The sequence below is a fragment of the Portunus trituberculatus genome, chromosome 6 (assembly GCF_017591435.1).
Source record: "Portunus trituberculatus isolate SZX2019 chromosome 6, ASM1759143v1, whole genome shotgun sequence".
Classification (NCBI taxonomy): Eukaryota; Metazoa; Arthropoda; class Malacostraca; order Decapoda; family Portunidae; genus Portunus; species Portunus trituberculatus.
The window spans coordinates 6063889-6091388 of NC_059260.1; the positions used below are offsets into that span (position 1 = coordinate 6063889).

The 27500-nt window shown below is 49.2% G+C and overlaps 1 protein-coding gene across 5 annotated transcripts in view; it reads left to right on the forward strand.

Moving 5' to 3' along the window:
• The window catches only part of LOC123518622 (broad-complex core protein isoforms 1/2/3/4/5-like), a 101271-nt gene that overhangs the window by 52841 nt on the left and 20930 nt on the right, over window positions 1–27500 (forward strand). Inside the window, exon 6 of one of the 5 annotated variants that reach the window (XM_045279566.1) lies at window positions 27117–27500. This exon is cut by the window's right edge and continues 290 nt beyond it. The exons of the other annotated variants lie outside the window; for them this stretch is intronic. Within the exon in view, the coding sequence (XP_045135501.1) occupies window positions 27117–27500 (384 nt within the window). The remainder of the gene's footprint in view (window positions 1–27116) is intronic. 5 annotated transcript variants of the gene reach the window in all.

Consider the following 27500-nt stretch of genomic DNA (forward strand, 5'->3'; position numbering starts at 1 on the left):
CTACCTTGCAGGGGCGGCTTCGCGAAGGGGTCGTTCCCGGGTGTTTTGTCCTTACTGTGGTAAAGTAGCCTCTCACCGGTCTAATCTGCGCAAACACGTGGCTGATATGCACTCTGGGGTGTACTACCAATTCAGGTGTGCCGTGTGTATGAAGGTGTTCAGAACCAAGAACTCCATGTTGACTCACTCATACAGACAACACAAGGGTACTGCTGCTGCCAATACTACTACTACTAGTTATACTACTACTTCTACTACTACTAGCTCTACTGCCAGGCCCGTCCCCTACCATCACCACCCCCCACATGACATGAGTACAGTGACACAACACACACAGCCACCACAACCACAACCACAACACACCCCCAGCTTTGCCCCCACCAGTCATTAAGAGCCTCCTTGTCTTCTCTGTTACAGGAAGGCTAAACATTGGGTTCGTTGTGTGTACCTTCTGTCAGAAAAGCTTCTCGTGCATTAGCAGCCTGCGCACGCACATCCGCGACATCCATGACAATAGCGGCCCATATTGGTGCCCCCACTGCAACAAACCCTCAAAGAGTCAATCAGGATTAAGAATGCACATCCAGAGACACCACCGTAACTAAACCAGCACCACCTCCACCTAGCAAGATAAGACTAAGAAGGGCCTTTTGGTGTCTTTCCAGGCCGTGTCGTGCCCTCCGGCCTGCCATGTCCTCACTGTTGGAAACTATTCTCCTGCGCAGGTAGTCTGCGCATCCACATCAGGGACATTCACACTGCAAGTGGCCCTGTTTGGTGCCCCATTTGCAACAAGCCGGCCAAAAATAAGAATGCATTGAGGGTGCACATTCACAGGAATCACAGGCGCTGTGATAACCAGTGATGGGTAGATGGTCTGTGTGGAGTAGTAGTGTGATATAGCTTGTGATAGCTGAATGTAGCTGAGCACTGTGTCATCCTTGTTGCTTCTAGTCGTGATATTATGTGTGCTGTAGTGCAGAGACAAACAGACAAAAAGGTTAGAAGTGCAGCAGCAGCCTCAGCAAGCCTCAGCAGCAGCAGCAGCAGCAGCAGCAGCTTTAGACTGTCGTTGATGTGTCAGAAACACAGGTCCCTTCAGCAGTGTCTTCTCGTTTTGCAGGCCCGCCACCGCCCTCGCCAGGTGTCGGTGAGCACCCTCACTCGGTGGTTCCGCAATGTCCGCAGTGTGGCAAAGTGTTCTCGTGTGTGTCCAACGTCCGGGTGCACGTGCGCGACGTGCACGGTAGGGAGGGGCCCTATGTCTGCCGTCTATGCAACAAGCTCTCAAAGAGTGTAAATGGACTGCGTGTACACATGCACCGCAACCACAGACATCCCCCGCCCTCCCTGCTCCCCCTGCTCCACCTGCCCCCGCCCCCGCTGTCCTCCCCCTCCTCACAGCCTCTACATTGAGTTTCGTCTCTTTCCAGGCAGGGCCAGCTCCTATATGGGCTACCTTCATTGTCCGTACTGCGGCAAAACGTATACGTCCATTGGCAATCTGCGGGTGCATTTTATAGATGCGCACCTCAACTATGGGCCCTTCCCGTGTGCCATGTGCGATAAGGTGTCTCGGACCCGCTCCGGCCTCCGGATGCACATTCAGCGACACCACCGGAACAGAGTCAACTGACGTAGCCGCTACTGCAGGAGACGGTGGTTGTGGCGGTGTTGGGGTGTTCCCCACCACACCGACAACTACTACTACTACCACCACAACAACAACATCTACCACAACCACAACCACAACAACAACAAACAGACGATCAAACAGTGCCCACTTAGTGCGGCTGTGTCCCGTGGGCCAGACAGTCGTGGCAGGGTGGAGAGTTAATGCATGTCCTGCTACTTAACGTTTACTACTTCTACTTCTACTTCTACTTCTACTACTACTACTACTACTACTACTACTACTACTACTACTACTACTACTACTACTACTACTACTACTAAATAAAACACCTAATACTACTACTGTTATTTCTGCTATTGCTACCACTACTACTACTGCTACTACTACTATTACTACTACTACTACTACCACTGCTAATACTCTTACATAACTCCTGTCACAACCACCACCACTACTACTGCTGCTACTATAACTATTACTACCAGTATGGTGCTTTTTAGGGTGGAGTATACATGTTACACACACACACACGCACACACACACACACACACACACACACACACACACACACACACACACACACACACACACACACACACACACACACACACAGACACACACACAGGAGACACTTGTTAATTTGCGCTTTAATAATGATATATATTATATATATAAATGGTGGATATATTGACGTGTGGTGCCAAGAATGGTGGCGAAGGCGATGTGACTCGAAGCAAACCAGTAAAACAAGCAAAGAAGCAAGCAAGATATATATATACAAAAAAAGATATATTAAAAAAAAAAGGAAACAGGAACCCAAGCCGAGTTGTTCGTCTTCTTCGTGTAGTAAACGTGAACTGCTGAGAAACAAAGTTATTTTTTATTTTTGTATGATCTATCCCCCCTCCTCATCCCCCCCTCATCTGTGTATTATGAGAAGTTTGCCACGACGGCGACAAGTGTGATTGAAGAAAAAGTTTTATATATAAATACGTATATAAACAGTGTTGTGTCGTGTTGTGGGTGTTACGGTGACGCGGGAAGGCGAGGCGTCACTTCACCGCCTCACCCTTCCCCAGTGATGGTGATCCCCCCTCCCCCAGGTGAAGAGGGGGACGGGGCCGTTTTATCGCTAGAAACACGTGCGTGATGTCGTTGTGAAAGAGAGAAAGAAAGCGAGCGAACGAGCGAGCGAGCGAGCGAGCGATGGGTATACGGGTGATGGTGATGATGGTGAATCCGTATGCTATAGCCGGCCTCATGTCATGCCTTGTGGTAGGTAGTGCGGTCCCCCTCTCTTGTAAGGCAGTTAGGCCCTCACTCAGTCAGTCAGTCAGTCAGCCAGTCGTAAGTCAGTCAGTCAGTCAGCCAGTCACACACCTAGCAGCAGCAGCAGCGGCGACGGCAGCAGCAGCAGCAGCATCATGTTAGGCGGCGTACAAGTAGTGTGTGCGTGAGTCACTCAGTGAGTGGTGTGGCTGTCGCGTGGGTGCATCGTCTCTCGTCTTGTCTGGCCGCGCCGGGTGGCCCCGGCAGGGCGGCCGCTAAGGGGGTGTCGCCCCCACCTGCTGAAATTTACCCACGTGAGGAAAGGAGAGTGTCAGTCAGCATGCTGCCTCTACGTCACGGGTCAACTACCACTACTACTTCTGCTACTACCACTTCTACTACCACTACTACTACTGTACTGTAGACACACAACCATCTGCCTGCTGCCTGCCTGACCTGCCTGCCTCACCACTACTTGCATGCCCAAGCAGCCTCCCGCAGGAGAGGATAGTAAAGGGTGTTGTTTTGTCTTACAGGTTTGGGTTTTTTCCCTCCCGCGGGCCCCGAGCGCAGGCAGGTCCGGTATGAATGCTTGGTGTGTGGTCGCACTTTCAGTAACGTGTACAATCTGAAGGTCCACCTTCGGGACCAGCACGCGGGTCTGGGCGCGGCCCGCTGCGACGTCTGCGGCCTCTCGTTCAAAAACTTGAGTACCCTCCGCGTCCACAAGAGTAACTACCACCGGAGGCCCAACCCCGCCGGCGGCAAGGCCTCCACTACCTCAGCCCCCGCCACCCCTCCCTCTACCACTACTCCCACTACCACTACTACCACTACTCACGCCGCGGGTGAGCCACGCCTGCACGCCTGACCGTGCGGAAGTAACCCCAGTGGTGTCTCCTTGCAGGCTCCTCCACCACCATCACCACCTCCACCACCTCCCCGGAGGCCCCGCCGCCCCTCCACCACCATCTCCTCCACCACCACCACCACCACCGGTTCGCGTGCCCCCTCTGCGGGAAGACGTTCACGCGCCGCTACTCCGTCAAGGTGCACCAGCGCGACTCTCACTTCACCACGCCCGACACGGTGTTCCGGTGCACCGTGTGTCCTCGCACCGCGCCCACCCAGAAGGCCATGAAAATGCACGTGCACCGCTACCACCGAGCGGAGAGGCCCCCGGGCGGTGGTGGCGGGAGCGGCGGCGGCGGAGGCGGAGGCACTGGCGGCGGCGGCGGCGGCGGCGGCGGCGAAGGTGGTGTGGGCGGGCCTCGGTCACGGGCAGCCCCGCGTTCCTCTGGTGTGTGCGGGAGGGAAGGGAGAGACGCGTCCCTCACCCGCGGAGGAAGGACGGACTCGCCTCCCCCTCTCCCCCCCTTCCCCCTGCCCCTCCCCTCCTCCCCCCGTTGACAAGGTACACAACGTCCATACAAAAAATCCTACAAATGGCATTTTTTTACTGTTGTCGGCTGGCGGCCACACGTGCCGCCAGCTTCTCGTCTCAGGCAGAACCCTCGCCCCCCACCCCAGCCCTCACCCCACAGTATTAACCCCCAGGTACCCCTCAACCCCACCCCCACAAACACAACCTCACCGGGCAGGGCACCTCACGCCCACCCGGCCAAAGCATCTACCTCTCGTTTTAAAACAAGTAAACAAAGATGGAAGTTAAAATGACAAATCCTCAGCACATTTTGAATGCATCACAGCAACCAAGCTAACCTCAACTAAGTGTGCGTGTGTTCGTGTGCGTGCGAGCTTGCGTGCGTGCGTGTCTTAAAGTCGCCATCACTGCCGTACAAGACTGAGGGATCAAACCAGAGGAATATATTAGTAACGCTATTTTAGTCAATGCTATACATTAGTGCCTAGTGCCAAAGACAGCCAGGAACGCGAACCTCATGTTATATACCTCCACAGTGTATGTATGTTGATATATATAGATTATATGTATGTATATTTAAAGCCAGGACGAAAAAAGCCGTACACAACATAATCACAACCCACTTGTACAGGGTATTTGTACAGTAGAAATATACAATAAAATACTCAGTATGATAGGACCTTGTTTGGTTTTCATGCCTATCCTGTGTGTGTGTGTGTGTGTGTGTGTGTGAGAGAGAGAGAGAGAGAGAGAGAGAGAGAGAGAGAGAGAGAGAAATGCTTATACAATGAAAAAAGTGAAGAAAAGGAAGAAGTTGAAGTATTAAGTTTACTTATGAAGAAAAAAAAAGTTACTTAATCACTTTTATTATGAACTTTGAACTTTTCCTTCCTTGTCTTCACTTAAACCATTCCTGGAGCTTTTAACAAACAGAAGAGAAACAATAGAGATGAGAAAATGATAATGGGAATACATGTAGATATCCTGGAATTGAGAGGAAGGACAGGAATGATAATGAAAAGGAAGGATGATAATGGTAAAGTTATTTGGGGGACATGTTATTACGAGACACCTGAGGAGAGTGAGTCACAGGTGCACTAAATACCTTCCACTTGTGTGTTACCTTATCTGGGGAGAGCTTACCTACCTGTGACACGCCTGACCGGTTGTGGTGGTGATGGTGGTTGCGGAACGTGGTACTACACAAACACACAAATACACACACACACACACACACACACACACACACACACACACACACACACACACACACACACACACACGAGTTAGAGCAATAATAGTAACCCACTAACTAGGCAAAATAATGATAAAAACAACGGGCTTTGGGGAGGAAGGAAGACTGATTAGGCCTTCTTTATTTATTTCAGGGCGTTCCGCTACCACCACCACCACCACCACACCCCCCAGTCCTTCACTGTTGTCGTTTACCATTCAACATCAACAACAACAACACCACCACCACCACCATCACCCACCACCACCACCTCCTCCACCTACAACACAACAGCAGCAGCAGCAGTGCCCTCATTGCCTCAAAATGCTGTCCTCTCGCCAGTCACTCTTGCGTCACATTGAGGACCGCCACATGCTAACTCAGCCGTACCGCTGTTCCATCTGTGGCAGCCTTTGTAAAACCAAGAACGCCCTACAGAAACACCACTATACGTACCACAGAGGACTCCCGCTACGTATCCTGTAAACCGATGAAGGATCCGTGGCAAACTCCTTCACCGCATCCTTCTACTACTACTACTACTACCACTACCACTACTACTACTTCTGTCTTCGTCTACTACTTCTACTACTACTACTGCTACTTCTACTACCACTACCACTGCTACGCGTTGTATATAGGGAAGGAAAGGAGGAAAACTTTTTGTATATCTTTTTTTTATTGTTGGGGGGAAGGGGGACTACGGATTATATATTGTACTCTACAGCGAGCAGTGTGTGTGTGTGAGAGAGAGAGAGAGAGAGAGAGAGAGTGAGAGTGTGGGAGTCTGTCTGTGTGCGCGAAAGAAAACTGGTGTTGGTGTGACCGTTCTTGGGAATCATGATATATATAAACACATCGTGACTTGGGTCCTTCAGAGAGAGAGAGAGACTGAGAGACCGAGATTTCCCCTAATATAAATGACTGGAGAGAGAAAAAAAAGAAGCTACATACACGAAAAAAAGAAAAATATACTATCCAAGAATAGAATATATGAACGACAGGTTACAAACAACACAACAACAATACTCTACGCAATATAACACACATACGTTGATCAATACACGTGATTGGGGTAACACTAGACACCTGTTCCTATATGCTAATTAAACTACCTGGAGAGAGAGAGAAAGAGAGAGTACGAGTGTAAATACTAAACAGATGGGGAATGGGAGAGATGGAAGAGAGGAGGAAAAGGGGTTGAAAAAATAAGTATATATATATAACCCCCTTCTTTCTTCCCCCTCCCCTTCCCCCTTACAGAAACACTAACTAACCCATACATGAAGTAGTGACAGGTGCGACGCCAACACTACGTAACACCCACTACAATACTAAGGGTGACGCAAAAAAAACCTAAAAAACTAAAAATGAAAAAAAAACGGAAAAAATGAAAAAAAAAAAGGAAAATAAATTGATGTACATTTGTATAGCTTTCATAGTTGCTTGTTCGTCTTGCTGTTTGTTGATGAGAGAAAGGAGTTGATTGGTTGACTGAAGGGGAGGGTGAATGGGTGGTGGGGCGGGACTCGGGTGGTTAATGGGAGGGAGAGAAGTCATGATTAGGGCTGTGAGGTTTGCATGGTGTGGGGTGAACAGGTGTGTGTGGCTAATGACAAGGTGTGCAGGTGTGTGAGTTGGGGTAAGAGTGAAATTTAACACAATAGAAGAAAAGTTATTGGAAGAGTGTGTGTGTGTGCGTGCGTGCGGACAAAACATGACAGGTGTAACACAACCTACGCTAATTAAAGAAAGATAACAGCGAGTGATACTGACACCTCACTGATTGATTGATTGACTGAGTGTAGCAGCGGCGTGACATGAGGTTGTGTGCTGCAGACATGGGTGTGTAAGGTGCATACAAGGAAGGATGACGTGCGTTGCAATGAGGGTGTGGAACAAGAGTGAATGAAGGTGTAGTTCTAGGGTTCGTCTTCAGAAACGCTTTGCTCTTTCACCACGAGTCTTTTCCAAGGCCACAGAGATGATTAGCGGGGTTTTCAAGAGTATCTCCAGTTAATAATGCAGAAATCTTGTCAGTCTGCTTCTAAAAACTTAAAAACACCTTAAAAACTTGTGTAAATTTAGATAAAACCATTTTGAAGTAGTGGTGGTAAAGCGCATAAGTGTTTCAGAGTACGAGCCTTGATGAGAAGGTGTATGAGTATAGATACGAGGCAGATTGAGTATCCCAGGGTGTATGCTAGGGTGTGAGTCACGTGATTAACTATAACCACTTTAGGGTGAGAGACGTAGGCTGTGCTAGGATGAATTAAGCTACTGCTGTGTTAGGGTGGGCTGGGGCGGGGGTGTGGAGGGTAACAGGGTGGCTGGAGGGCTGCTGGGCTGTCTTACCTTGGCTGGGCTCTCTAGAAATATGGGCTGTGTCTGTTTTTAACTTAAGTTGACGTGGGCTGCCTAAATAAGAGATAAGGGGCTGAGAAGGTGGATGGCGTGAGGTGGGCTGGCTGTGGGGAGGAATCAGAGGTCTTCAAACTTAGGGGCTGATTTTCCTAAGTGGTGAAATAGTTCAGGGTCTTAATAGGGCTGTTGGCTCTTTGTTGGGGGTTAAATTGGGTGTTATTGTAATTGAATTGTAATGTCTTAAGGGTCTTATTGGATTGTAGGGCTGTGTGGTGGCTGTCAGGGTTCAGGGCTCTCTATGGTGTGTTGTAGGGCTGTGACGAGGCTGTTTGGAGGAAGGAAGTGTGGCAGGAAATAGAGAATAAGGGAAGGAGAGAAGGATAAGATGAATAAATTATAAATAAATCAGTGTTATCGTATATTCTAATTATATGAACTCATAATCACACATAGCAAAATATAATACCCTAATTAGTAACCCTTTTATATAGTCACCATTAGTAGTTATGGTGAAGGGAGATGGTGATGGTGGTGACTCCAGACTGTGATGTGATGGTGGAGGTGATGTCAACTGTGATGGTGATAACTGCCAGCTGGGTCGGGGAAGGGGTGGGGGGTTATTGTGATGATGATATAGTGTAATGGTGATGATAGGGAGACGCCGCGTGGTGATGGTGACTGCCAGCTGGGATAGATTATGGTGATGGTTGAGATGATGTACGTGTTTGCCTGCTAAAAAATTGGTGATGGAAATAACATCACCATTTTTCACAATCATTTACCCTCAACCACTCACCACCTTTAAAAATAAGCACCATCAGATTCTTTTGGCAAACACGAAATCAATGATGGTGATCACGACTGATGGTGAGAAATTCGTCAGCGGTGTCACTATCCCACGTGCGGTGATATAGTGTAAGGGGAGGGGCGGTAGCTTTAAACTTGTGATAGTGATGATAGTGACAGGAGACGGGAGAGATGTGATAGTGATAGAGTGCCTAGAGGTGACGTGATGAGGCGACGGTGGTGGTGATTGTGATTCTCATACTGCCTGCTGCTATGGTGATGATGGAGAAAATTCCATACCTATGTGATGGAAGGCTGTGGTATTGTGATGACTGTGATGATGGTGATGATGATGCTGTGATGAGATGGTTGTGTCGACGCCTTACTGATCGTGAGGGTGATGATAATGATAGTGGTGATGGTGTGATGGTGATAGTGCTGATAAGTGCAGTGACGTAATAGTAAGGCTTTCAGGGCGATGGTGAAGTGTGGTGAACGGGGCATAATGGTGACTCCTGTTCTGGTTGTTCTGTTTAGGGCTGCCTGGTGACCCTATTCTGTTAAGGGCTGCCTGGTGACCCTGGTTTGTTTAGGGCTATGTGGTGACCTTGTTCTTTTTAGGGCTGTCTTGTGACCCTGTTCTGTTAAAAGCTGTGGGCTGCCTGGTGATTCTGTCCTGTTCTGTTCTATTTAGAGGTTGTCTTGTGAAGTTCTATGTTCTGTAGGGTAGTTTTTTTTGTGACTATTCTCCTTGTGTTCCGTTTAGGACTTGTTTCTGGTGAGCTTGTTGTACTAAGAGCTGCCTGGTGACCCTGTCCTGTCCTGTTCTGTTCTGTTCTGTTCTGTTCTATTCTATTTAGGGTTTGACTTGTGAAACTCTTATGTTGGTGAGGGTCGTGTTTTGTGCCTTGTGTTCTGTTCAAGGCTTGTGTAGTCTGCTTTTGTGGCGTCGTGAAATTGTGTTCTATTCTATCTATAACTTGTTACGAGCTTGTTCTGTTCCCTTCTGTTCCGTGTTATGCTTCTGTTCTCTTGTTCAGTTTAGTTCTCAATCATGTCCCTGTTCTGCTGTGGGCGTGTCTCGTGTTCTGCTCTTGGCTCTGTGAAATTATCCTGTTATGCTTCCGTTCCCGCTCATTTTCTGTCATGCTTCGTGGAGTGTTCGTGTTCTGTTTGTTTGGTGAGGCTTGTGCTGTGTTGTGTTGTGTTCCGGGCCTTGTAGAATGATCTTGTTTTACCCTGGGCTTGTTATGACCTTGTTCTTCTTGATGTGTCATGATGTTGTTAGCCTCTTGAAGTCATCTCTCTCTCTCTCTCTCTCTCTCTCTCTCTCTCTCTCTCTCTCTCTCTCTCTCTCTCTCTCTCTCTCTCTCTCGGCTTTTTGTGATGTTCTCCTGTGTTCCTGGCTTTTGTGGGATGTTCTTCGTGTTGTTGGCTTGTCTGTGTTCTCTTCTGGGTTTGTTGTTATGTTCTCTTCTGTTCAGGGAATTTGTTGAATGAATTGGTCTGTTTTGGCCTCTATGTGATGTTCTGTTCTTGTTCTTGGCTTTTGTTCTGTAGTGGGGACCTTTTAGAACAATATTTTCCGTTGGTCTTGTTCTGTCATGTTCTGTTCCTGTTCTTGGCTTCTGTTCTTCATAGGGAGCATTTAGAACGATATTTTGTTTCTGTCCTTGTTCTGTCATGTTCTGTTCCTGTTCTGACCTTGTTCTATCATATTGTTTCTATTAATGGCTTTTTGTTCATTATCGGGCTTTATAGAACGATATTTTGTTTCTGCCCTTGTTCTGTCATGTTCTGTTCATGTTCTGATCTTGTTCCATCATGATCTGTTTGTGTTATTGGCTTTTGTTCTTCATTGGAGCATTTAGAACGATATTTTAGTTTTTGGCCTTGTTCTGTCATGTTCTGTTCATGTTCTGGCTTTGTTCTATCGTTTCTATTATTGTCTTTTGTTCTTCATCGGGTGCATTTAGAACGATATTTTGTTTCTGCCCTTGTTCTGTCATGTTCTGTTGATGTTCTGACCTTGTTCTATCATGTTCTGTTTGTGTTATTGGCTTGTGTTCTTCATTGGGGCATTTAGAACGATATTTTTGTTTTTTTGCTTCTGTCATGTTCTGTTCCTGTTCTGACCTCATTTTGTTCACCGGGCCCTTGTAGAACGATCTAATTTTGTTTCCGAGTTATGTCCTGTTCTGTTCCTGTTCCAAGCTTATGTTCTTCACTGGGGCCTTGTTCCGGGGTCATGGCATGTTCTGTTGATGGGGTTTGTGTAATGATATTGTTCTGTTGAGGGGTGGTGGTGATCAGGTATCTGCCATGACTGTTCTCTGTTCTGTTACGTCCTTGTTCTGTTCTTGTTTAGTTCTGGAGTAACTTGCCTCATTTATTTATTTATTTATTTATTTATTTACTTATTTATTTACTTACTTGACTTGCCTCATTTAATTATTATTTTTTATGTAGGAGTAGCACAGTCCAAGGTCAAATACAAGGGCGCTGTGGTGTAGGCTGTGGTGTTGCGTAGGGCGTCGTGGTGTTGAGGTCTTCATGTTAGGTCTATGGATGATTCTGTGAGTCCTTACGGCTTTCAGGGTTTCTGGGTAGGCCTAGTGATGTGTAGTGTAGAATCTGGCTTAGGCTGGCTTGGATTCTGAGCTTTTCCTGGGATAGGGGGTCTCTTAGGCCTACCTGATTAGTGATTTGGATAGGCTGAATTCGAGCTTTTTATTTGCTTATTTATTTTTTCTTATTTCATTGGGAGTTTGAAAGATTTGATAGGCTGATTACGATTCTTTTTATTTATGATTTATTTGTTTGTTCTCATTAGTGGGGGTTTGAGGGAGGCCTAAAGAGGTGTGTGAAGAATGCCTATAGGCCGAGTGAAAGCCCCCGTGATTTAGGCATTGGATAGAGTGACGTGTAGGCTGATTCTGAACTTCACCCTCGACTTTGTGGCATTAGGGTTTTCAGGGAGGGCTGTTAGGCTGTCTAGGGTAGGCTCACTCATTCAAAATATAGGCTTTTTATAGGCTTATTCTGAACTCTTTTTCTATATTATTTTTATTATTTTTTTATTCATTATTTTCCGGGTTTTTTTATTTATTTATTTATTTATTTTATTTTTTTATTTTTTTATTTTTTACCTTTCCTGTATAATGAAGGCTTTCCAATGAGCCTATGAGTGAGTAGGCTGACTGAAAACCCTTGTGACTGTTGGAGTGGACGGGGATGGGAGAGGGGGACGGGTCGTGTGGGGTCTGCAGGTCGTGTTGGTGCGGGAGGGAGGGAGGGCTGGGCTAGGCTGGGCTGGGTTGGGGCGGGACGGGGCCGGGCGGGTCGGGTCGGGGCGGGGCGCAACATGCTGTAGAGCTTCCACAGAACACTATATAGGCTAGTCGACTTGTCACGCCGCAGTATTCGCTGTTATAATACTAGTAATAATAATAGCCATGTTAATACTAGTAATAATGGTAATAATGATTAATAATATGATAGTAATAGTAATAATAACTAATACTAAGGATAATAGCATTTAATATTAAGGTTAACTATACCTGCTACTACTACTACTACTACTACTACTACTACTACTACTACTACTACTACTACTACTACTACTACTACTACTACTACTACTACATCTATTACTACTACTGTTGCTACAACTATTATCACTAACTGTTAATAAGAGGCATCATAACCCCACATTAGAGCGAGACAGACGGTGTTCATGTAGGGTGTACAGGTGTGTGTGTGTGTGTGTGTGTGCGCGCGCGTGTGTGCGTGCGTGCGTGCGTGGCGGGCGGGTGCAGGTGTGTGTGTCACGGCCGCTCTCTTCCAGGTGTCTGGTACGGACGGAGGCTGTGTCAGGTGTGCGGCAAAACTCTGTCGTCCAAGTACGCCCTGCAAGTACACATGCGCGACGTGCACACTGAGGCACGGCGCACCTTCACATGTACACTGTGCAACAAGGTGTACGCCTCGCAAAACTCGTACCGTGTGCACATGAGCATGAAGCACCGCCACCAGACGCCGCCGCAGCCACAGCAGGAGGAAGAGCCGCAGGCGGACAGGCGGCGGACGCTGTGAGGGCGGCGTAGGCGGCGCGGGCGGGTGGTGTGAGGGCGGCGCGGGCGTGCGGGGGTCACAGGTGGGCTGACCGGTGTTTTCTGTTCGCAGGAGAGTCGGGCGTGGGCGTCGCGGCGTGTCCGCTGTGTGGCGCTGTGGTGCCCAGCCCCCAGCTCCCCGCCCACCTCCGCCTGCACGCCCGCCCGCGCCCCCACGCTCACGCCCACGCCCTACAATGTCCCTTCTGCCTCAAAAAGTACTCGACGTGGAACTCGCTCAAGAAGCACAAGAGCGTTTACCACCGCGAGCAGTCCTGGAACGCGCGCGGCTTCCAGCGCATCCTTGAGCAGGAGAACAAGGAGAACACCTGATTGTCGCGCGCCCGCCCGCCCGCACGCACGCCCGCCCGCTCGCTCGCGTCTGTTTGTGTGATTGTGTGAGCGTGTGTGCGTGCGTGTGTGAGTGCATGAGTGTGTGTGTATGTGTGTGTGTGTGTGTGTGTGTGTGTGTGTGTGTGTGTGTGTGTGTGTGTGTGTGTGTGCGCGTGAGTGCGCGCGTGCGAGAGCGTGAGTGCCGCCCCAGGGCCACAAGTGCCATGCCGCTTCTCCGCCGAACACTTCCCGGGATAATATTCCCCCAGCAGGGTTTAGGTTCAAAGGTTCCCGACACTGCCCATGACACACAGACATGCGCACGTCAAAACAAAGACTATATATATACTTTTTATGCAAGATTATTTTATATATATATTTAAAACTCACAAGTCCTGTCCTGTTTTCTATGATTTGTTGTTCTCATGATGCTGATAATGATGTCCCATTGATGACGGTATGCCAGAGGGAGAGGGAGAGGAGGGGGGGAGGGAGGGCCGGCCAGTCGCCGTGGGCGTGTTGGGCTGGCCCCGCCGAGTCGCTTGTACCGTGTAGCGATAGTCTACCTCAACAATAAACTGCTGAAGCCAGAGTGTGTTGTGTGTGTTGCCCCGCGCCCCGCCACTCAGCCCTGTTGCTCACTTGCAGGAGACGGCGGTGTGGGCGGCCTCGCGTTGATGTACGGGGCCGGGGCAGGGCGGGGCGGGGCGGGGGGCGGCGGCGGTGGCGGCAGCAGCAGCAGCGGCGGTGGCCCCTGGCAGTGTGAGTTCTGCCTTAAATACTACGGCTCCAACAACAGCCTAAGGAACCACCGCAGCGTGTACCACAGGCGGCACAGTGCCGAGGGGGGCGCGGGCGGCAGGCCCGCCCGCGGCTCCCCTCGTGTCAGGCCCCTCATGCTGCCCATGCCCGCCCGCCCCACCCTCTCCTACGGCCCCCCTATCGGGCCCCAGCCCACCTCCACCCCCGCCACCACTGCCGCTGTCACCACCGCCGCCGCCGCTGCTGCTGCCGCTGCCGCTGCACACCCCGGTCTGGGACACCACCCCGCCCCGCCCACCTAGCTACCCCGCCCGCTGCAAGCCCTCTCTACACTTACTTACACCCACACACACCCACACCCACACACCCACTTGTGTCATGGCTGAACTATGGTTTGTTTGGGGGGTGACGGGGCCTCGCTGGAAGTGTTGCCCCCTTGTCCAGGGCGCCGCCACCACTCCCTCTCATCACCCCTCCCTCCTCTTCCCTCCTTTCCCTCCCCACCACCCTTCTCAACACTCATGCCGGGGTTCGTTATGTTGTTGTCCCTTCCCCCTGGTCTGTGGGGCGGGGCGGGGTGGGGCGGGGCAGGGCAGGCACAGTGCCGTAACAGGTCTCGTGTTGCAGGTGGGGTGTCTGGTGGCGGCGTGGTCGAGGCCCTGCCCCAGGACACCCCAGCCTACACGTGCGGCAGCGGTGGCCTGTTTAGGAGGGTCTGTCCCCCCGCCCCCCCTGGGCCGCCCTACGTGGCCGCTCCCCCGAGCCAGGGTGGCGCCACCTGCCCCTACTGCCACAAGCAGCTGCGCTCCCACTCGGGGCTGAAGACCCACGTGCGGGACCAGCACACCGCGCACACTCAGGTCACCTGCGGCATCTGCCACAAGTCCTACCGCAACCAGAACTCTCTCAGCAACCACATGAGTCTGTACCACAAGGGCGGCGCGCGGCCCACCTGAGGCCACCGGGCGGCCCTACTGACGGAGTGTTGTCTGTTGCAGAGGTGTGGTGCGGCGGGGTGGGGCCCGGGTTCGGGGCCGGGGCGGGGCGAGGCCGCGGCCGGCCCGGCCTGGAGTGCCCCGTGTGCTCCCGCGTGCTGAGCACCTCGCACGGCCTCCGCCGACACATAAACGATCGCCACACGGTGCACCTCTCGCCCTACCGCTGCCCCGTGTGTCACAAAGAGTACCGCACGCCCAACAGTCTGCAGAACCACATGTACGTGTACCACCGCCGGGACGGGGCCAGCTGAGGCCGCGGGGAGCGAGGCCCTGGTGCCCCGCCCCGCCCCGCCGCGCCATGCCCCGCCCCGCTGCTCCAGCCGCCCCTCACGTCTTCTTCTCGTTGCAGAGGGCAGCGGTCGCCTGCAGTGCCCGCACTGCCACAAACTCTTGAAGGGCACGAGTCTTCGCAAGCACCTGGAGGACAGGCACACGGTGCACCTGACGCCCTACGAGTGCCAGACATGCCACCGCCAATACCGCACGCCCAACAGCCTCCAGAACCACTGCTCGCGATACCACCGCCGCCCCCGACCCTTCCCCCAACACCAACCCCAAACCACCCTCACCAATGGCACCCAGCCGCCCCCGCCCCCGCCCCTCTCCCAACTCCCACCACCTATGCCCCAGCCCCAGCCCCAGGCCTCCCAGGGCTCGTTGGACCCGCACAAAGTGATCTCCTTCTCTGAAATGTTCCACTGAGCAGCAGCAGCAGCAGCAGCAGACAGCAGGCAGCAGCAGGCAGCAGCAGCAACAGCACTCTAGTAACGGCCCTGTTCTCTCCTGTTGCAGGGCGGACCAGCATTCTGTACACGCCGGCCGAGTGCCCGCTCTGTAAGCGTCGCTTCTTCAATAAGTACTCGGCCAAAAGGCACATGATACAAGCTCATGGCGAGAACTTTTTTCACACGCGCCCGTACGCCCGCACCGACCCCTCCGCCGCCATGTTCACCGCCGCCCTGCAGGCCATGGGCGGGACCAACCCACCCACGGCCAAGGGCGCTGCCTACACCCCAGACGGGCAGGCCCAGGGGGCGCCTCTCCTTCCCTCACCCCCTACTAACCAACCCCACCCACACCCCCAGCCCCACCGACACAACCTCCACGACCCCTCCGCGCAGCCCATCCTTCCCGCCCCCGGCCAGCTGCCTGGGGAGTGCGGCCCCCGTCCCCTCTTCTCGCCCACCCACAACCTGTAGTTGGCCACCACAGGGCTGCTGATGGGCGGCTCCCTCCTGCAGGAGTGGGGCGCCCTCACCTGACCTCGCTGACCTCGCCCCGCCGGGTGACCCACCACCTCGGGAACACTTCTCAGTATTACCACACCACCGCCACCACATCACCCACCACCACATCTGCCACCACCACCTCCACCACTACCACCACCACCCCACCACAACTCACAGCAACATGACCTCCATAAAAATAGAAAATAAACAAAAAAATAAACCAACGAAATATGCAGATCACAGAGTGACCTCAGAAAGCAAACAAACAAACAAACAAACAAACAAAACAAACCTCATGAAAAGAAAGAGAGAGTGAGAGCGAGAGTGAGAGAGTGAGAGTTTGGACATTTGGTGCTTTTCTACCTATTTAATTTACAAATATATCACCCACCTTCCCTCATGTGCTTGAGTGAGAGAGGGAGGAAGAGAGACACAGGAGGAGGAGAAGGAGGAGGGAGAGACAGAGGGAGTGCTGGAGAAAAGACAGAAGGAACACTGGAAAAGAGGAGAAAGACGAAACACAAGAGGAGGAGAAGGAGGAGGAAGAAGAGAGACTGATTCGAAGCATGTAAAAAGAGACAGGAGGAGGAGGAGGAGAAGGAGGAAACGAGAAATTACCAGAAAACAAGGCAAACAAGAAAAGAAATAATGTGAGAGAAGAAAAAAGTACCGGAAAAAGACAGAGACAAAAGAAGAGGAAAAAAAGAAAGAAAGAAAGGAGGAGAAAGAGAAGACTAGTGTGTGTCATATGTCTGTGCCAAGCCAAGAAGGTACAGCCGGCCAGAGAAGTGACGTCACATTGTATAAAAACAAGTAAATAAATTCCAAACCAGTGACAATTTTAGACATTTTTCACGTGATATGAAGTTAATGTGTGTGTGTTTGTGGGTTCGTGACGTGACGTGACGTGACTTCCATGGCTGGCTGTGCGTTAGACTATATCCCTTCGTGTTGTAGCTGCCGCAGGAAATGGGCGCCGCTCTTTCCTGTTTAGGTGTGTGGAGTACTGTCCTGTATGTTTGTATGACGTACCTGTATCTATATAGTTTGTCATAATACAACACATTTAATACAAAAAATGAACAATGATATAAATGAATGCCACTGAAAAAAAAGATAATAAAATGAAAAAATATATATGGATGATTTTTTTTATTCATCGTTTCATTATTATTATTATTTTTTTTTTTTTTTTTTTTTTTTTTTTTTTTAGGTTGGAGTAAGAGAAAGGTGGTTGTTTGTTTACTTTTTGCTTTGTTTGGACTTTTTTTTTCTCGTTCAATTTTTATTCTCGTCATTTTTTTTTTTTTTTTTTTTCTCGTTTAGTCTTTATTCTCTCTACTTTTTTTTTTCGTTTTCTGTCGTTCAATCTTTATTCTCGGTCTTCACTTATTATTTTTTTCTTTCGTTTAGTCTTTATTCTCTCATCTTCACTTTTTTCTTTACTTTTTTCTATCGTTCAATCTTTATTCTGTCTTCACCTATTTTTTTTTTTTTTTTTTTTCTCGTTTAGTCTTTATTCTCTCATCTTCACTTTTTTCTTTCCGTTTTCTATCGTTCAATCTTTACTCTCAGTCTTCACTTCTTTTTCTTCTTTTTTTTTTCTTTCGTTCAACCTTTGTCAACTAATATTTTTCTTTTTCTCGTTCAGTTTTTCATCTCTCTATCATCACCTGTCTTCATTTCGTCTTTTCTTCTTAATTAATTCAGTTTGGCATCCTTTTTTTTTCTCACCATTATTTTTATTTGTTGTTTCTGTGTTTGATTGTGCTTGTCTGTCTGTCTGTCTGTCTGTCTTCCTCTTATCTGTCTACCTCTATTTATCCAATCGTCTGTCTTTCCCCCGCCTTTTTTTCTCTCTCTCTCTCTCTCTCTCTCTCTCTCTCTCTCTCTCTCTCTCTCTCTCTCTCTCTCTCTCTCTCTCTCCATATCTGACTATTCATCTTTTACATCTATTTTATTTTATTATTTTTTTTCTTTTCATTTTTTATTTCTTTGTTCGATCGCTGTTCCTCCATTATTTCAGTTTGTCCCTCTCTTTGTCTACGTGTCCTATTTATTTATTTATTCATCTATTTGTTTGTCTGTCTCTGCATTTGTTCATATCTTATCAGTTATCTTATTTCATTGTCTCTCTCTCTCTCTCTCTCTCTCTCTCTCTCTCTCTCTCTCTCTCTCTCTCTCTCTCTCTCTCTCTCTCTCTCTTTATTCCATTATCTTGCCTCTTATCAGCATTTTTCGGTCTGTTTCTGTTTATCTTGTCGTTTATCTCGCATTTTTCGTTCCCTTCTTTGTTTATCTCTTTATCACATTTTCTCCTTTCCCTCTCAGCAGAATTTTAGGTTTGTGCTATCTCTCTCTCTCTCTCTCTCTCTCTCTCTCTCTCTCTCTCTCTCTCTCTCTCTCTCTCTCTCTCTCTCTCTCTCTCTCTCTCTCTCATTAAATTTTCCCGCGTTTTTATTTTCTTTATGGGAAATTTTCTTTTCTTTTCTTCGTCTCTTCCTTTTATTTGATTATCTAATTTTTCTTTTTTCATATTTCATTTTTCTTCTCTCATCCTTTTTTTCTTTTCTTTCTAATGGGTTGCCTCTTCTCTTTCCCTTTCCTGATTTCACTAACTTCTCTTTGTTTTATTTGACCGGTTCTCTCTTTTCTTTTCTTATTTATCTACACCTTCATTCTTTTTTTTGCTTTCTATTCCATTGTAACTCCTTTCCTTTTCTATCTTCTCTTCTCATGTCTTTTGTCTTCTCTTCACTATCTCATCTCTTTTCTTTATCTCATTTCTTTTTGGTAGAGTCCTCCTTTTATCTCCTCTCCTCTCCCCGTCTCGTCTCTTCACTTGGTTACGCTGTACACACCTTTATCACCTCACCAGTACTGCCTTGCACCGCCTTGTACTTACCTCGTGGCGGGGATGGACGGTGAATGCTGGGAGGAAGCTTAGTCATGTCACGTGATGGAAACATGATGGTGGTGATGATGAGGATGATGAATGAGTATCAGTAACATAAGTGGAGAGTTATATATTCATTCTTGACTGAAAAAAATAATAATATGAGTAATATAAACAGGAACAGTTATACATATCTGGATAGAGAAGATGAGGGAATGATTAACTTTGCATTCTGTCTGGGCAAGGAAATGAAGCAAGGAAGAAGTGATGAGAAATAAAAGCACGTATACAGACAGTTAAACATTTCATCTGGACAGTAATATGAAAAAGAAAAAAAAAATTAAATAGAATAACACCACAACTTGGAGACACAGATTTGGGGGAAGAAAATGAAAAAAAAAGAGTAAGAAAGAAAGTTTGGCTGTGTAAGGCTAATATACTGGTGAAAAATGGTAATGAATAGCGAGAGGCAGGTAAGGTATGATTGGTTATGCTTTTCATCAACCTCAGACGGGGAAAAAACCGTGAAAAATTAATTATAATGAATAAACAGCTCAGGTGTATTGCTAGTCATGAATAACGGAGTACAGGTGAAATGAAGGTAAAAAAAAAAAAACTATGAAGGAATGATGCGATAATAGATGATAATGAATAATAATAACAACAACAACAACAAATACAGGTGAAATGAAGGAAAAAAAAAAAAAAGCTTGTATTGATGTGGTAATAGGCGATAATGAATAATAGTGACAACAACAACAAGAACAAGAATACAGATCAAGTGAAGGGGAAAATAAGAAAAAAAGGAAGCATGAATAATGAAGTAATGGTATGGTAGCAGGTGATAATGATGAATAATGCGGTACACGTGAATGAGGCAGGTGACTAGCGGTGCAGGTGAAGGTAAGGTAAATTTGAGTGTGCGGTCTTTTCTTTTTCTTTTGACTCACACTAGAACAAAAAGGAGAAGCAAAATAAACTCCGTACTTGAAAAAAAAAAAAAAATAGAACCAAATACAAACAATGCACTGACATACAAAAATAGACCAGAAATACAGCGGCATACTGAAATTAATAGACATACTAAAAAAAATACAGCTGCAAGATACACAAAAATACAGGTAAATATACAAAAATACAGCCAAATACACAAAAATATACCCAAATACACAAAATTACAGGAAAATACACAGAAATACAGCTAAATGCACAAAAATACAGCTAAATACACAAAAATAGCCAAATACACAAAATTACAGGAAATACACAAAAATACAGCTAAATATACGAAAATACAGCCAAATACACAAAATTACAGGGAAATACAAAAAAATACAGATAAATACACAAAAATAGCCAAATACACAAAATTACAGGAAATACACAAAAATACGGCTAAATATACGAAAATACAGCCAAATACACAAAATTACAGGAAAATACACAAAAATACACCCAAATATACGAAAATATACGCAAATACACACAAAAAAGCTGAATACTAAGGAAATACAACCACAAAACTACATCATTCTGAAAGTATTACACAGCCACAGCCACGTGCTAGAAAATAACTGTGCCTTGGCTTCATTCAAGAGGGAGGGTTCAAGACATTTATCCCTTATTTATTTATTTATTTATTTATTTTATTTTATTTATTTATTTTTTTTTTTGAGGGGGGAGGGCGGGGGCTAACTCTCGGATCTGCATGAGGACTGGTAACTAAGTGGGTTTTTTTTTTTTTTTTTTTTTTTTTTTTTTGTCTTATTTTCCTTGTTTTATGTTGCCCTTCGCCAGTTTTTCCCCTTCATACTAAGAAAAAAGAATAATCATAAAGAAATACTAAAAGATGCCGCTACATTCGGTAAAGAAGCTGCTACATTTCCACGTCAGCGCTGTTAGTGTGGTGTAGTAGCGACAAGGCCTCCCTGACACTGCACTGAGCTGTTCTGTTCCCCCGTGTCCTTGGGCCGTGAGGGGAGATAAAGTACCGTATTCTCAAACACTTCACTACTTTCTAAAGCCTCCAGTTAAAGCTACACGGGTCCTCAGTGGTGCTTTTGCGTTTCTAGTGACAGATTAACAAGATTTCTACATAATTCACAGAAGAAGCACTCTTGGGAACCCGGTTAGTTATCGCTGTGGCCTTTGAAAACAATCGTGGTGAGAGAATGAAGTGTCTCTTTGTATACGGTTCTAAAATCTATCAGCAACGTATATTGAGCTTGGATGTGACTTGGTTCAGGCTTATATGGGTTTGTATTCGTGTGGGCTGATGTTTACCTTGGTGTGAGACCGAACGGGACTAGTGGGTATAGAATAAAGGGCTGTGGTGGATTCGGTTGTGCTTTTAGTGGTTTAGTACAAGCTGAGGTGAATGGAGAGCGCTGGAGTGATGTTGGGATAGGCTTAGGTGTGGCGTGGTGGGCTGTGGTGGGCTGGAAGGGAGGTGGAAGCGGGCTGGTATGCTATTGGTGGGCTTTCATAAGATAGAGCATAATTTGTTGGACGTTGATGCTCTGACTGGGGCTAAATGGAGTGTGTTGGTGGGCTGCGGTGCGTTCACGATGGGTTTACAGAGTTTACAGAAAGGCAGTATCGTGTTGGAACGGACTGCGGCGGACTGGTGTTTGTTTTTGGTGGGCAGGAGTTGTCTGTCACGGATTTAGCAAGTTGGAACATAGTTTGATGGGGTGGATAAAGTTACGGAGGGGTTGAAATGCACTGGATTGGTCTGGATTAAGCTGAAAGAGATTACATTACTTCTTGTGACGAATTGGAATGGGATGAAGTGTAGATGTGGTGTGGTAGAATAGTCTGGATTGAGGCTGTGGAGGGCTGGAATGGGACTGGATTGTAGTAGAAGAACAGCTTGTTGTAATGGACATGTGGCGGATTAGAATTGATTGGAATGGGGCTGTTGTTGGCAGGAATGGTTTATAATGGGACGGAATCGGCCTGTGGCTGGTTGGAATGGTCTGAAAGGGGGCTGAAATGGCTGAAATAGTCTGCAAGGGGTGTGCCGGATTAAAATGGCTGAAATGGTCTTGAAAGGGGCTGTCTGGCTAGAATGGTCTGAAAAAGAGCTGTGTCTGGCTAGAATGGTCTGGAAAAGGGTTGTGTCTGGCTGGAATGGGTTGAAATGGGACTGTGTCTAGCTGGAATGGCCTGAAAAAGGGCTGTGTCTGGCTGGAATGGTCTGAAAAAGGCTGTGTCTGGCTGGAATGGTGAGGAGTGGGCTGTGGCGGCCTGGTGAGGTGGAGACAGCATCTGACAGGCGTCCCTCGTTGCAGGTGTCGGGGCTGGGAGGCTGTGGGGAGAGGACAGGCTCGGGTCGCCCCACCTCGATGACCCTCCCGCCCCCCACGCCTCACACGGCCCGCCCCACGCCGCCGCCACGCACCCGGTGTCAGGGGGAGGGGACGGGTGCGTGTGTCCTCACTGCGGGAAGAGTCTGAGCGATAAATATAAAGTGCGACGCCATATTGAAGACGTACACACGCCATCTTCCCACGGACACGAGTGCGCGCTCTGCCACAGAAGATACAAAACGCGCAACACTTTACAGAACCACATGAGCATTTACCACCGACCCCCTCGCAGACCCAGAGACGCCCCTGCACCCTCGCACACCCACGCACACACCCACACACTCACACACATCCAAACACGCGCCCATGATCCCATACACACAGACACACACGCCACGCCCATACATCACACGTCTTATCCACCCGCCCCGCCCCTGGACACTGCCACGCCTATTTCTCATGAGAGATAGGGGTGCAGTACGCCCGCACACGCCCACATGGCCGTGCTATGCTGACAGACGTGCAGGCAGGCAGACAGACAGGACTGCAGGATGTAGGGACAGAATGAGAGGCTTGGATGGGTGGGCGGGTGGATTAGTGGAACAAAGTGGCTTGCGATGTGGGGATGTGGATACCTGTGGATAACTATCCTGTGTGGATGATATGGGTGGCTGCCAGTGTGGATGGGTAAGGAGGAGGAAGAGGCGTGACGTGAGAGTCTGGCTGTGGTGGATGGTTGTGAGTGAGAGGGAGAGAGGGAATATCAGTTCCCTGGAAGCCGCTTGTCCTGCCTGCTGCCTGGCCTGCCTACCTGCTGCCTGCCTGCTGGTGCCTGCCTGCCTACTCTGACCGGGGGCTTGTCTTCTGTTGCAGAGTGGGTGCGGTGTGGCCAGTGCAACAAGGTGCTGGGTGGGCGGCGTAGTCTGAAGCAACACATAGCTTGCGTGCACGCCCCCGCCTCGCCGGGACACCAGTGCAAATATTGCCTCAAAGTGTACAAGAATAAACACACGTTATTTAGTCATGTTAGTCAGTACCACCGCTACTCCGGGGGCAGCGCGGCGCACCCTCCTAGTGCTGCGCAGTGAAACGATATACACATGCGCAGTCACACATGTGAACCATCATACCCTGAAACATTGCTGCTCGCACCCAGACTGCTTTCAAAAGGCTAACACGGGTTTGAAGGTGGTTTTTGTGGTTAAAGTGACAGATTAACAAGATTTCTACATTATTAACAGGGGAAACACTTGAAAACGTGGCTAATCAGCTCTGTTGCCTTTGGAAACAGTCGTGGTGAGAATGCAAAGCGTTTCTAAACAAACACACACACACACACACACACACACACACACACACACACACACACACACACACACACACACACACACACTTGTCCGTGTCAGCACTTTATCTGAGCTGCTTTGAACAGGCTGTGCTGGGAGATAGTGGGGTACTCAAGGCTGCTCGTGGGGAAGTAGAGCTCTAGTGATGGTTTGATAAAGGGTTTGGCTCTTCATTGGGAAAAGAACAACACTCATGAGAACCCGACTCGTCATCTTCGTGGCCTTTGAAAAGTGTTCTCAGGAAAGGCACCACTGTAACCCTTTGATTGTTGTTTGCTGTATCTTTAATTACCAATCATTGAGACACATTGACTTGTTCTGCAGCCGCCTCCCATCCTTAACCTGGGCACACATTGATAAATACATTCTTTCTAATAACCCGTCTTTGTTGTACATGCTTGTTGAGAGTTCATGCATTGCTTCTGATGCTGCTAAATGTTTAGTATCACAGTGAAAGGGTTAAGGACACGGACCTCACACACACACACACACACACACACACACACACACACACACACACACACACACACACACACACACACACACACACACACACACACACACACGTCTCTAGTCACAAGTGCGTGCGTACATAGCCATGCAATACTTAATACATACACATCTATACTGTTATCAGTGCTCAAGAAGTCCTCAGATTATACATAGAAAGATTACGAAGGCGAAGGAAATACAACGCATAAACGACATTACGAAAAAGAAACATATAAATAATGAAACCTTTCTGTCTGGGAAACTAAAAAAAAAAAAAAAAAAAAAAGGGAAAATAGGTGAAAAATAATATTAGAGCTGTGACGTGATGTTGGAGAGGACGATTCTGTTACGCCAGTGTTGGTTGTTTTGGTTGATTGGTTGGTTAGTGCCTCGTTCCTCCTTTGTTCCGAGTGCCAAAGTGTCGCCTCGTTCCCGTGTTGAGTAAAGAAAAAAACTAGACAACGCTGTGTTTCTCTTCCCTCTGTGTGTGTGTGTGTGTGTGTGTGTGTGTGTGTGTGTGTGTGTGTGTGTGTGAGATTGGTTTTGGTGTGCTGTGCGAGCGTGGTGGGCGAGCGTGGTGGTGATTTACTGTGGTGTGTGAGGGTGTGGTGCTGACTTGTTATGTGGCACTATAGCTTGCTGTGGTGTGAGTGTGTGGAAGTGCTACTTTATTGGGTGTAGTATGTGGTGTTGCAGTTACGTAAGATTAGTTGAGGTTATATTAGGTTACGTTACACAAGATAAAAGTAACAACGGCAGACTAGATTAGGTTAGTTATTAGGTTAGGTTAGGTTAGATTTAACAAGATCTCATTGATTTAAATCAAGGTTAGGTGGTATTGCTTAGACACACACACACACACACACACACACACACACACACACACACACACACACACACACACACACACACAGATAGAAAAAGATCGAAGACAAAACCAAAACGGGACAGGAATTGACTGAATGGGGCGGGGCGGGGGTCCACTCTGACGCGGGTTTGTTGTGTTTCAGGCCTCGCCCCGTACCGGCCTGTAGTTCGCACCCCGGTGATCTGCCCCTTCTGCGGGAAGACTATTAGTAACAAGTATAACCTCAAGATTCATATCAGTAACATGCACCCCGCGTCGGCGCAAGTGAGGGGGGGCGGCACGTGACCAGGTGGTGACGCGGTGGTGACGGTGTGGTGATGGGAGGTGCCAGGGATGTACGCCCCCCTTCCGTCCCTCCTTCTCACTCCCACGTCTGTCCCTATCTCTGTCTCCGCCCTCAGCTACCACACTCCCGCCCTCCACCCTCCATCCTCGTCGTCTTCTCATCTCTGACTCGTGTACGTGTGTGTGTGTGTGTGTGTGTGTGTGTGTGTGTGTGTGTGTGTGTGTGTTTTCATCGCGTTGTCAATCCTGTTCACTTAGATCCCACCATGAGAGAGAGAGAGAGAGAGAGAGAGCAACTCAGTATTGCAGTCATTGTATTGTGCCATAGTGTGTTGGTGTTGTGTTGCCGGCAGGTGTTGCTTGGTGAGTCGCTACAGGCAGTGGCTGCGTGGTGGTGGTGGTGGTTGTGGTGGTGGTGGTGCAACCGTTCTGGAGGTGCTGCCGCGTGTTGCTTGCCTTGTCTTGTGGCGTGCTGTGGGAGGGAGATGTGTTGTGTTGTGCTGGGAGGGGTGTGGGTGGGCGTGTGTTGCAGTGTTCAGCGGGTAAGTGGTGGGAAGCCTGCATGTATTGGCGTGGGTGGGCGGGTGCAGTGCCGTGGTGGGTGGCGGCGGCGGCATGGTCTGACCGAGGGTTTATGTTATGTTGCAGGCCCGCCGCCCCCCAGCTACCGCAGCCCTCTCGTGTACACGCCGGTGCTGTGTCCTTACTGCGGCAAGAAAATCAGTAACAAGTATAACCTGAAGACCCACGTGCGTAACATCCACCCCGAGGCCGCGGCCGCCGAGGCTGTCGTGCAGCTGGAGATGTAGCGCCCCGCCCCGCCCCGCCCCGCCCCGCCCCGACCTGATGCATGTGTTGCCCCGCCTGGTAGTGCCCTGTAGTGTGTGTTTGTGTCTGTGAGCGTGTGTGCGTGTGCGTCGAGGAATGGCCGCTGACGGCGTGTTGTCTTTGTTACAGGGGCGCGGGCGTGGGTGGTGGGCGGGGGCGGGGCGGTGACGTGCCCGGTGTGCGGTAAACGGCTCAGCAACAAGTACAACCTTCGCATCCACGTGCGGGACAAGCACGAGGCGGGCGGCGCGCGGCCCACGTGCTCCACGTGTCGCCGCACCTTCAAGAACGCCAACAGCCTGCGGGTTCACGCCATCAAGCAGCACGGCCTGCTCAGTACAAGGCGCAGGCTGCGCTCCCTCTACCAGCCCGTCACGGGGGCACTACAGGACTCCCCGCCTCTACCTCCACCCCCCGCCCCGGGCCCCGCCACCACTCAGGCCCAGACCCCTATCAGCACGCAGCTCTACGTGGACCAGTCCTTCCTGCACCAGCAGCAGCAGCAGCAGCATGCGCCGCACGTGTACTCGTGCCCGGCGCCAACGGGATACCCTGCGGCACGCAACGCGGGGCCCGCTTTCCAGGATGTCAGCCTGAGCCTGCATAAAGGCTCTTAGAAACACAACGTGGGTAGGGAGGGAGGGGGACTTGAGGGCATGGTGTGTAGTGTTTTGTAGTAAAGTTTAGGTTCAGACCTGGTGTCTTATTATATACCCGCGACCTCACCACCACCACCACCACAACAACAACAACAACAACAACAACAACAACCAACATCAACAACAACAACAACAACAACACCTCCACCTCCGTGCCTCACAGGCCTGGCGCAGCGGGGGGCAGGGCGGGGGTGGCGACCTGCTGTGTGTTGTGCCTGCTTGCCTGCTTGCCTGCCTGCCTACCTACCTGCCTGCCTGCCTGCCTGCCTGCCTGCCAGCCTGCTGCTGCCTGCCTCACCCCACCTTGTTTTCTCCGTCTTGCAGGTGAGGGCGAGGAGGCCAATGTGTGCAGGTTTTGCGGCAAGGTGTGCAGCAATCGGTACAACCTCAAGAAACACGAGCGAGACATGCATTTGAACCGTGGCGCCAAGTTCGTGTGTGAGCTGTGCAACAGACAGTACAGCTCCCTCAACAGCCTGCAGGTCCACCGCAGCAACTCTCATCCCACGGGCGTGGTGCGCCGCCGCTCCTCCTCTCACCACTTCCACCTCGCCCTACCCCAGCAGCAGCAACAACCGCCACCGCCGCAACAACAACAACCACAGCAGCAACAGCCGCAACCGCAGCAACAGCAGCACCTGCAGCAGCCTCACCTGGCCCCACAACACCCACACCTGCAGCAGCCCATCAAGTACCTGCCGGATGAGT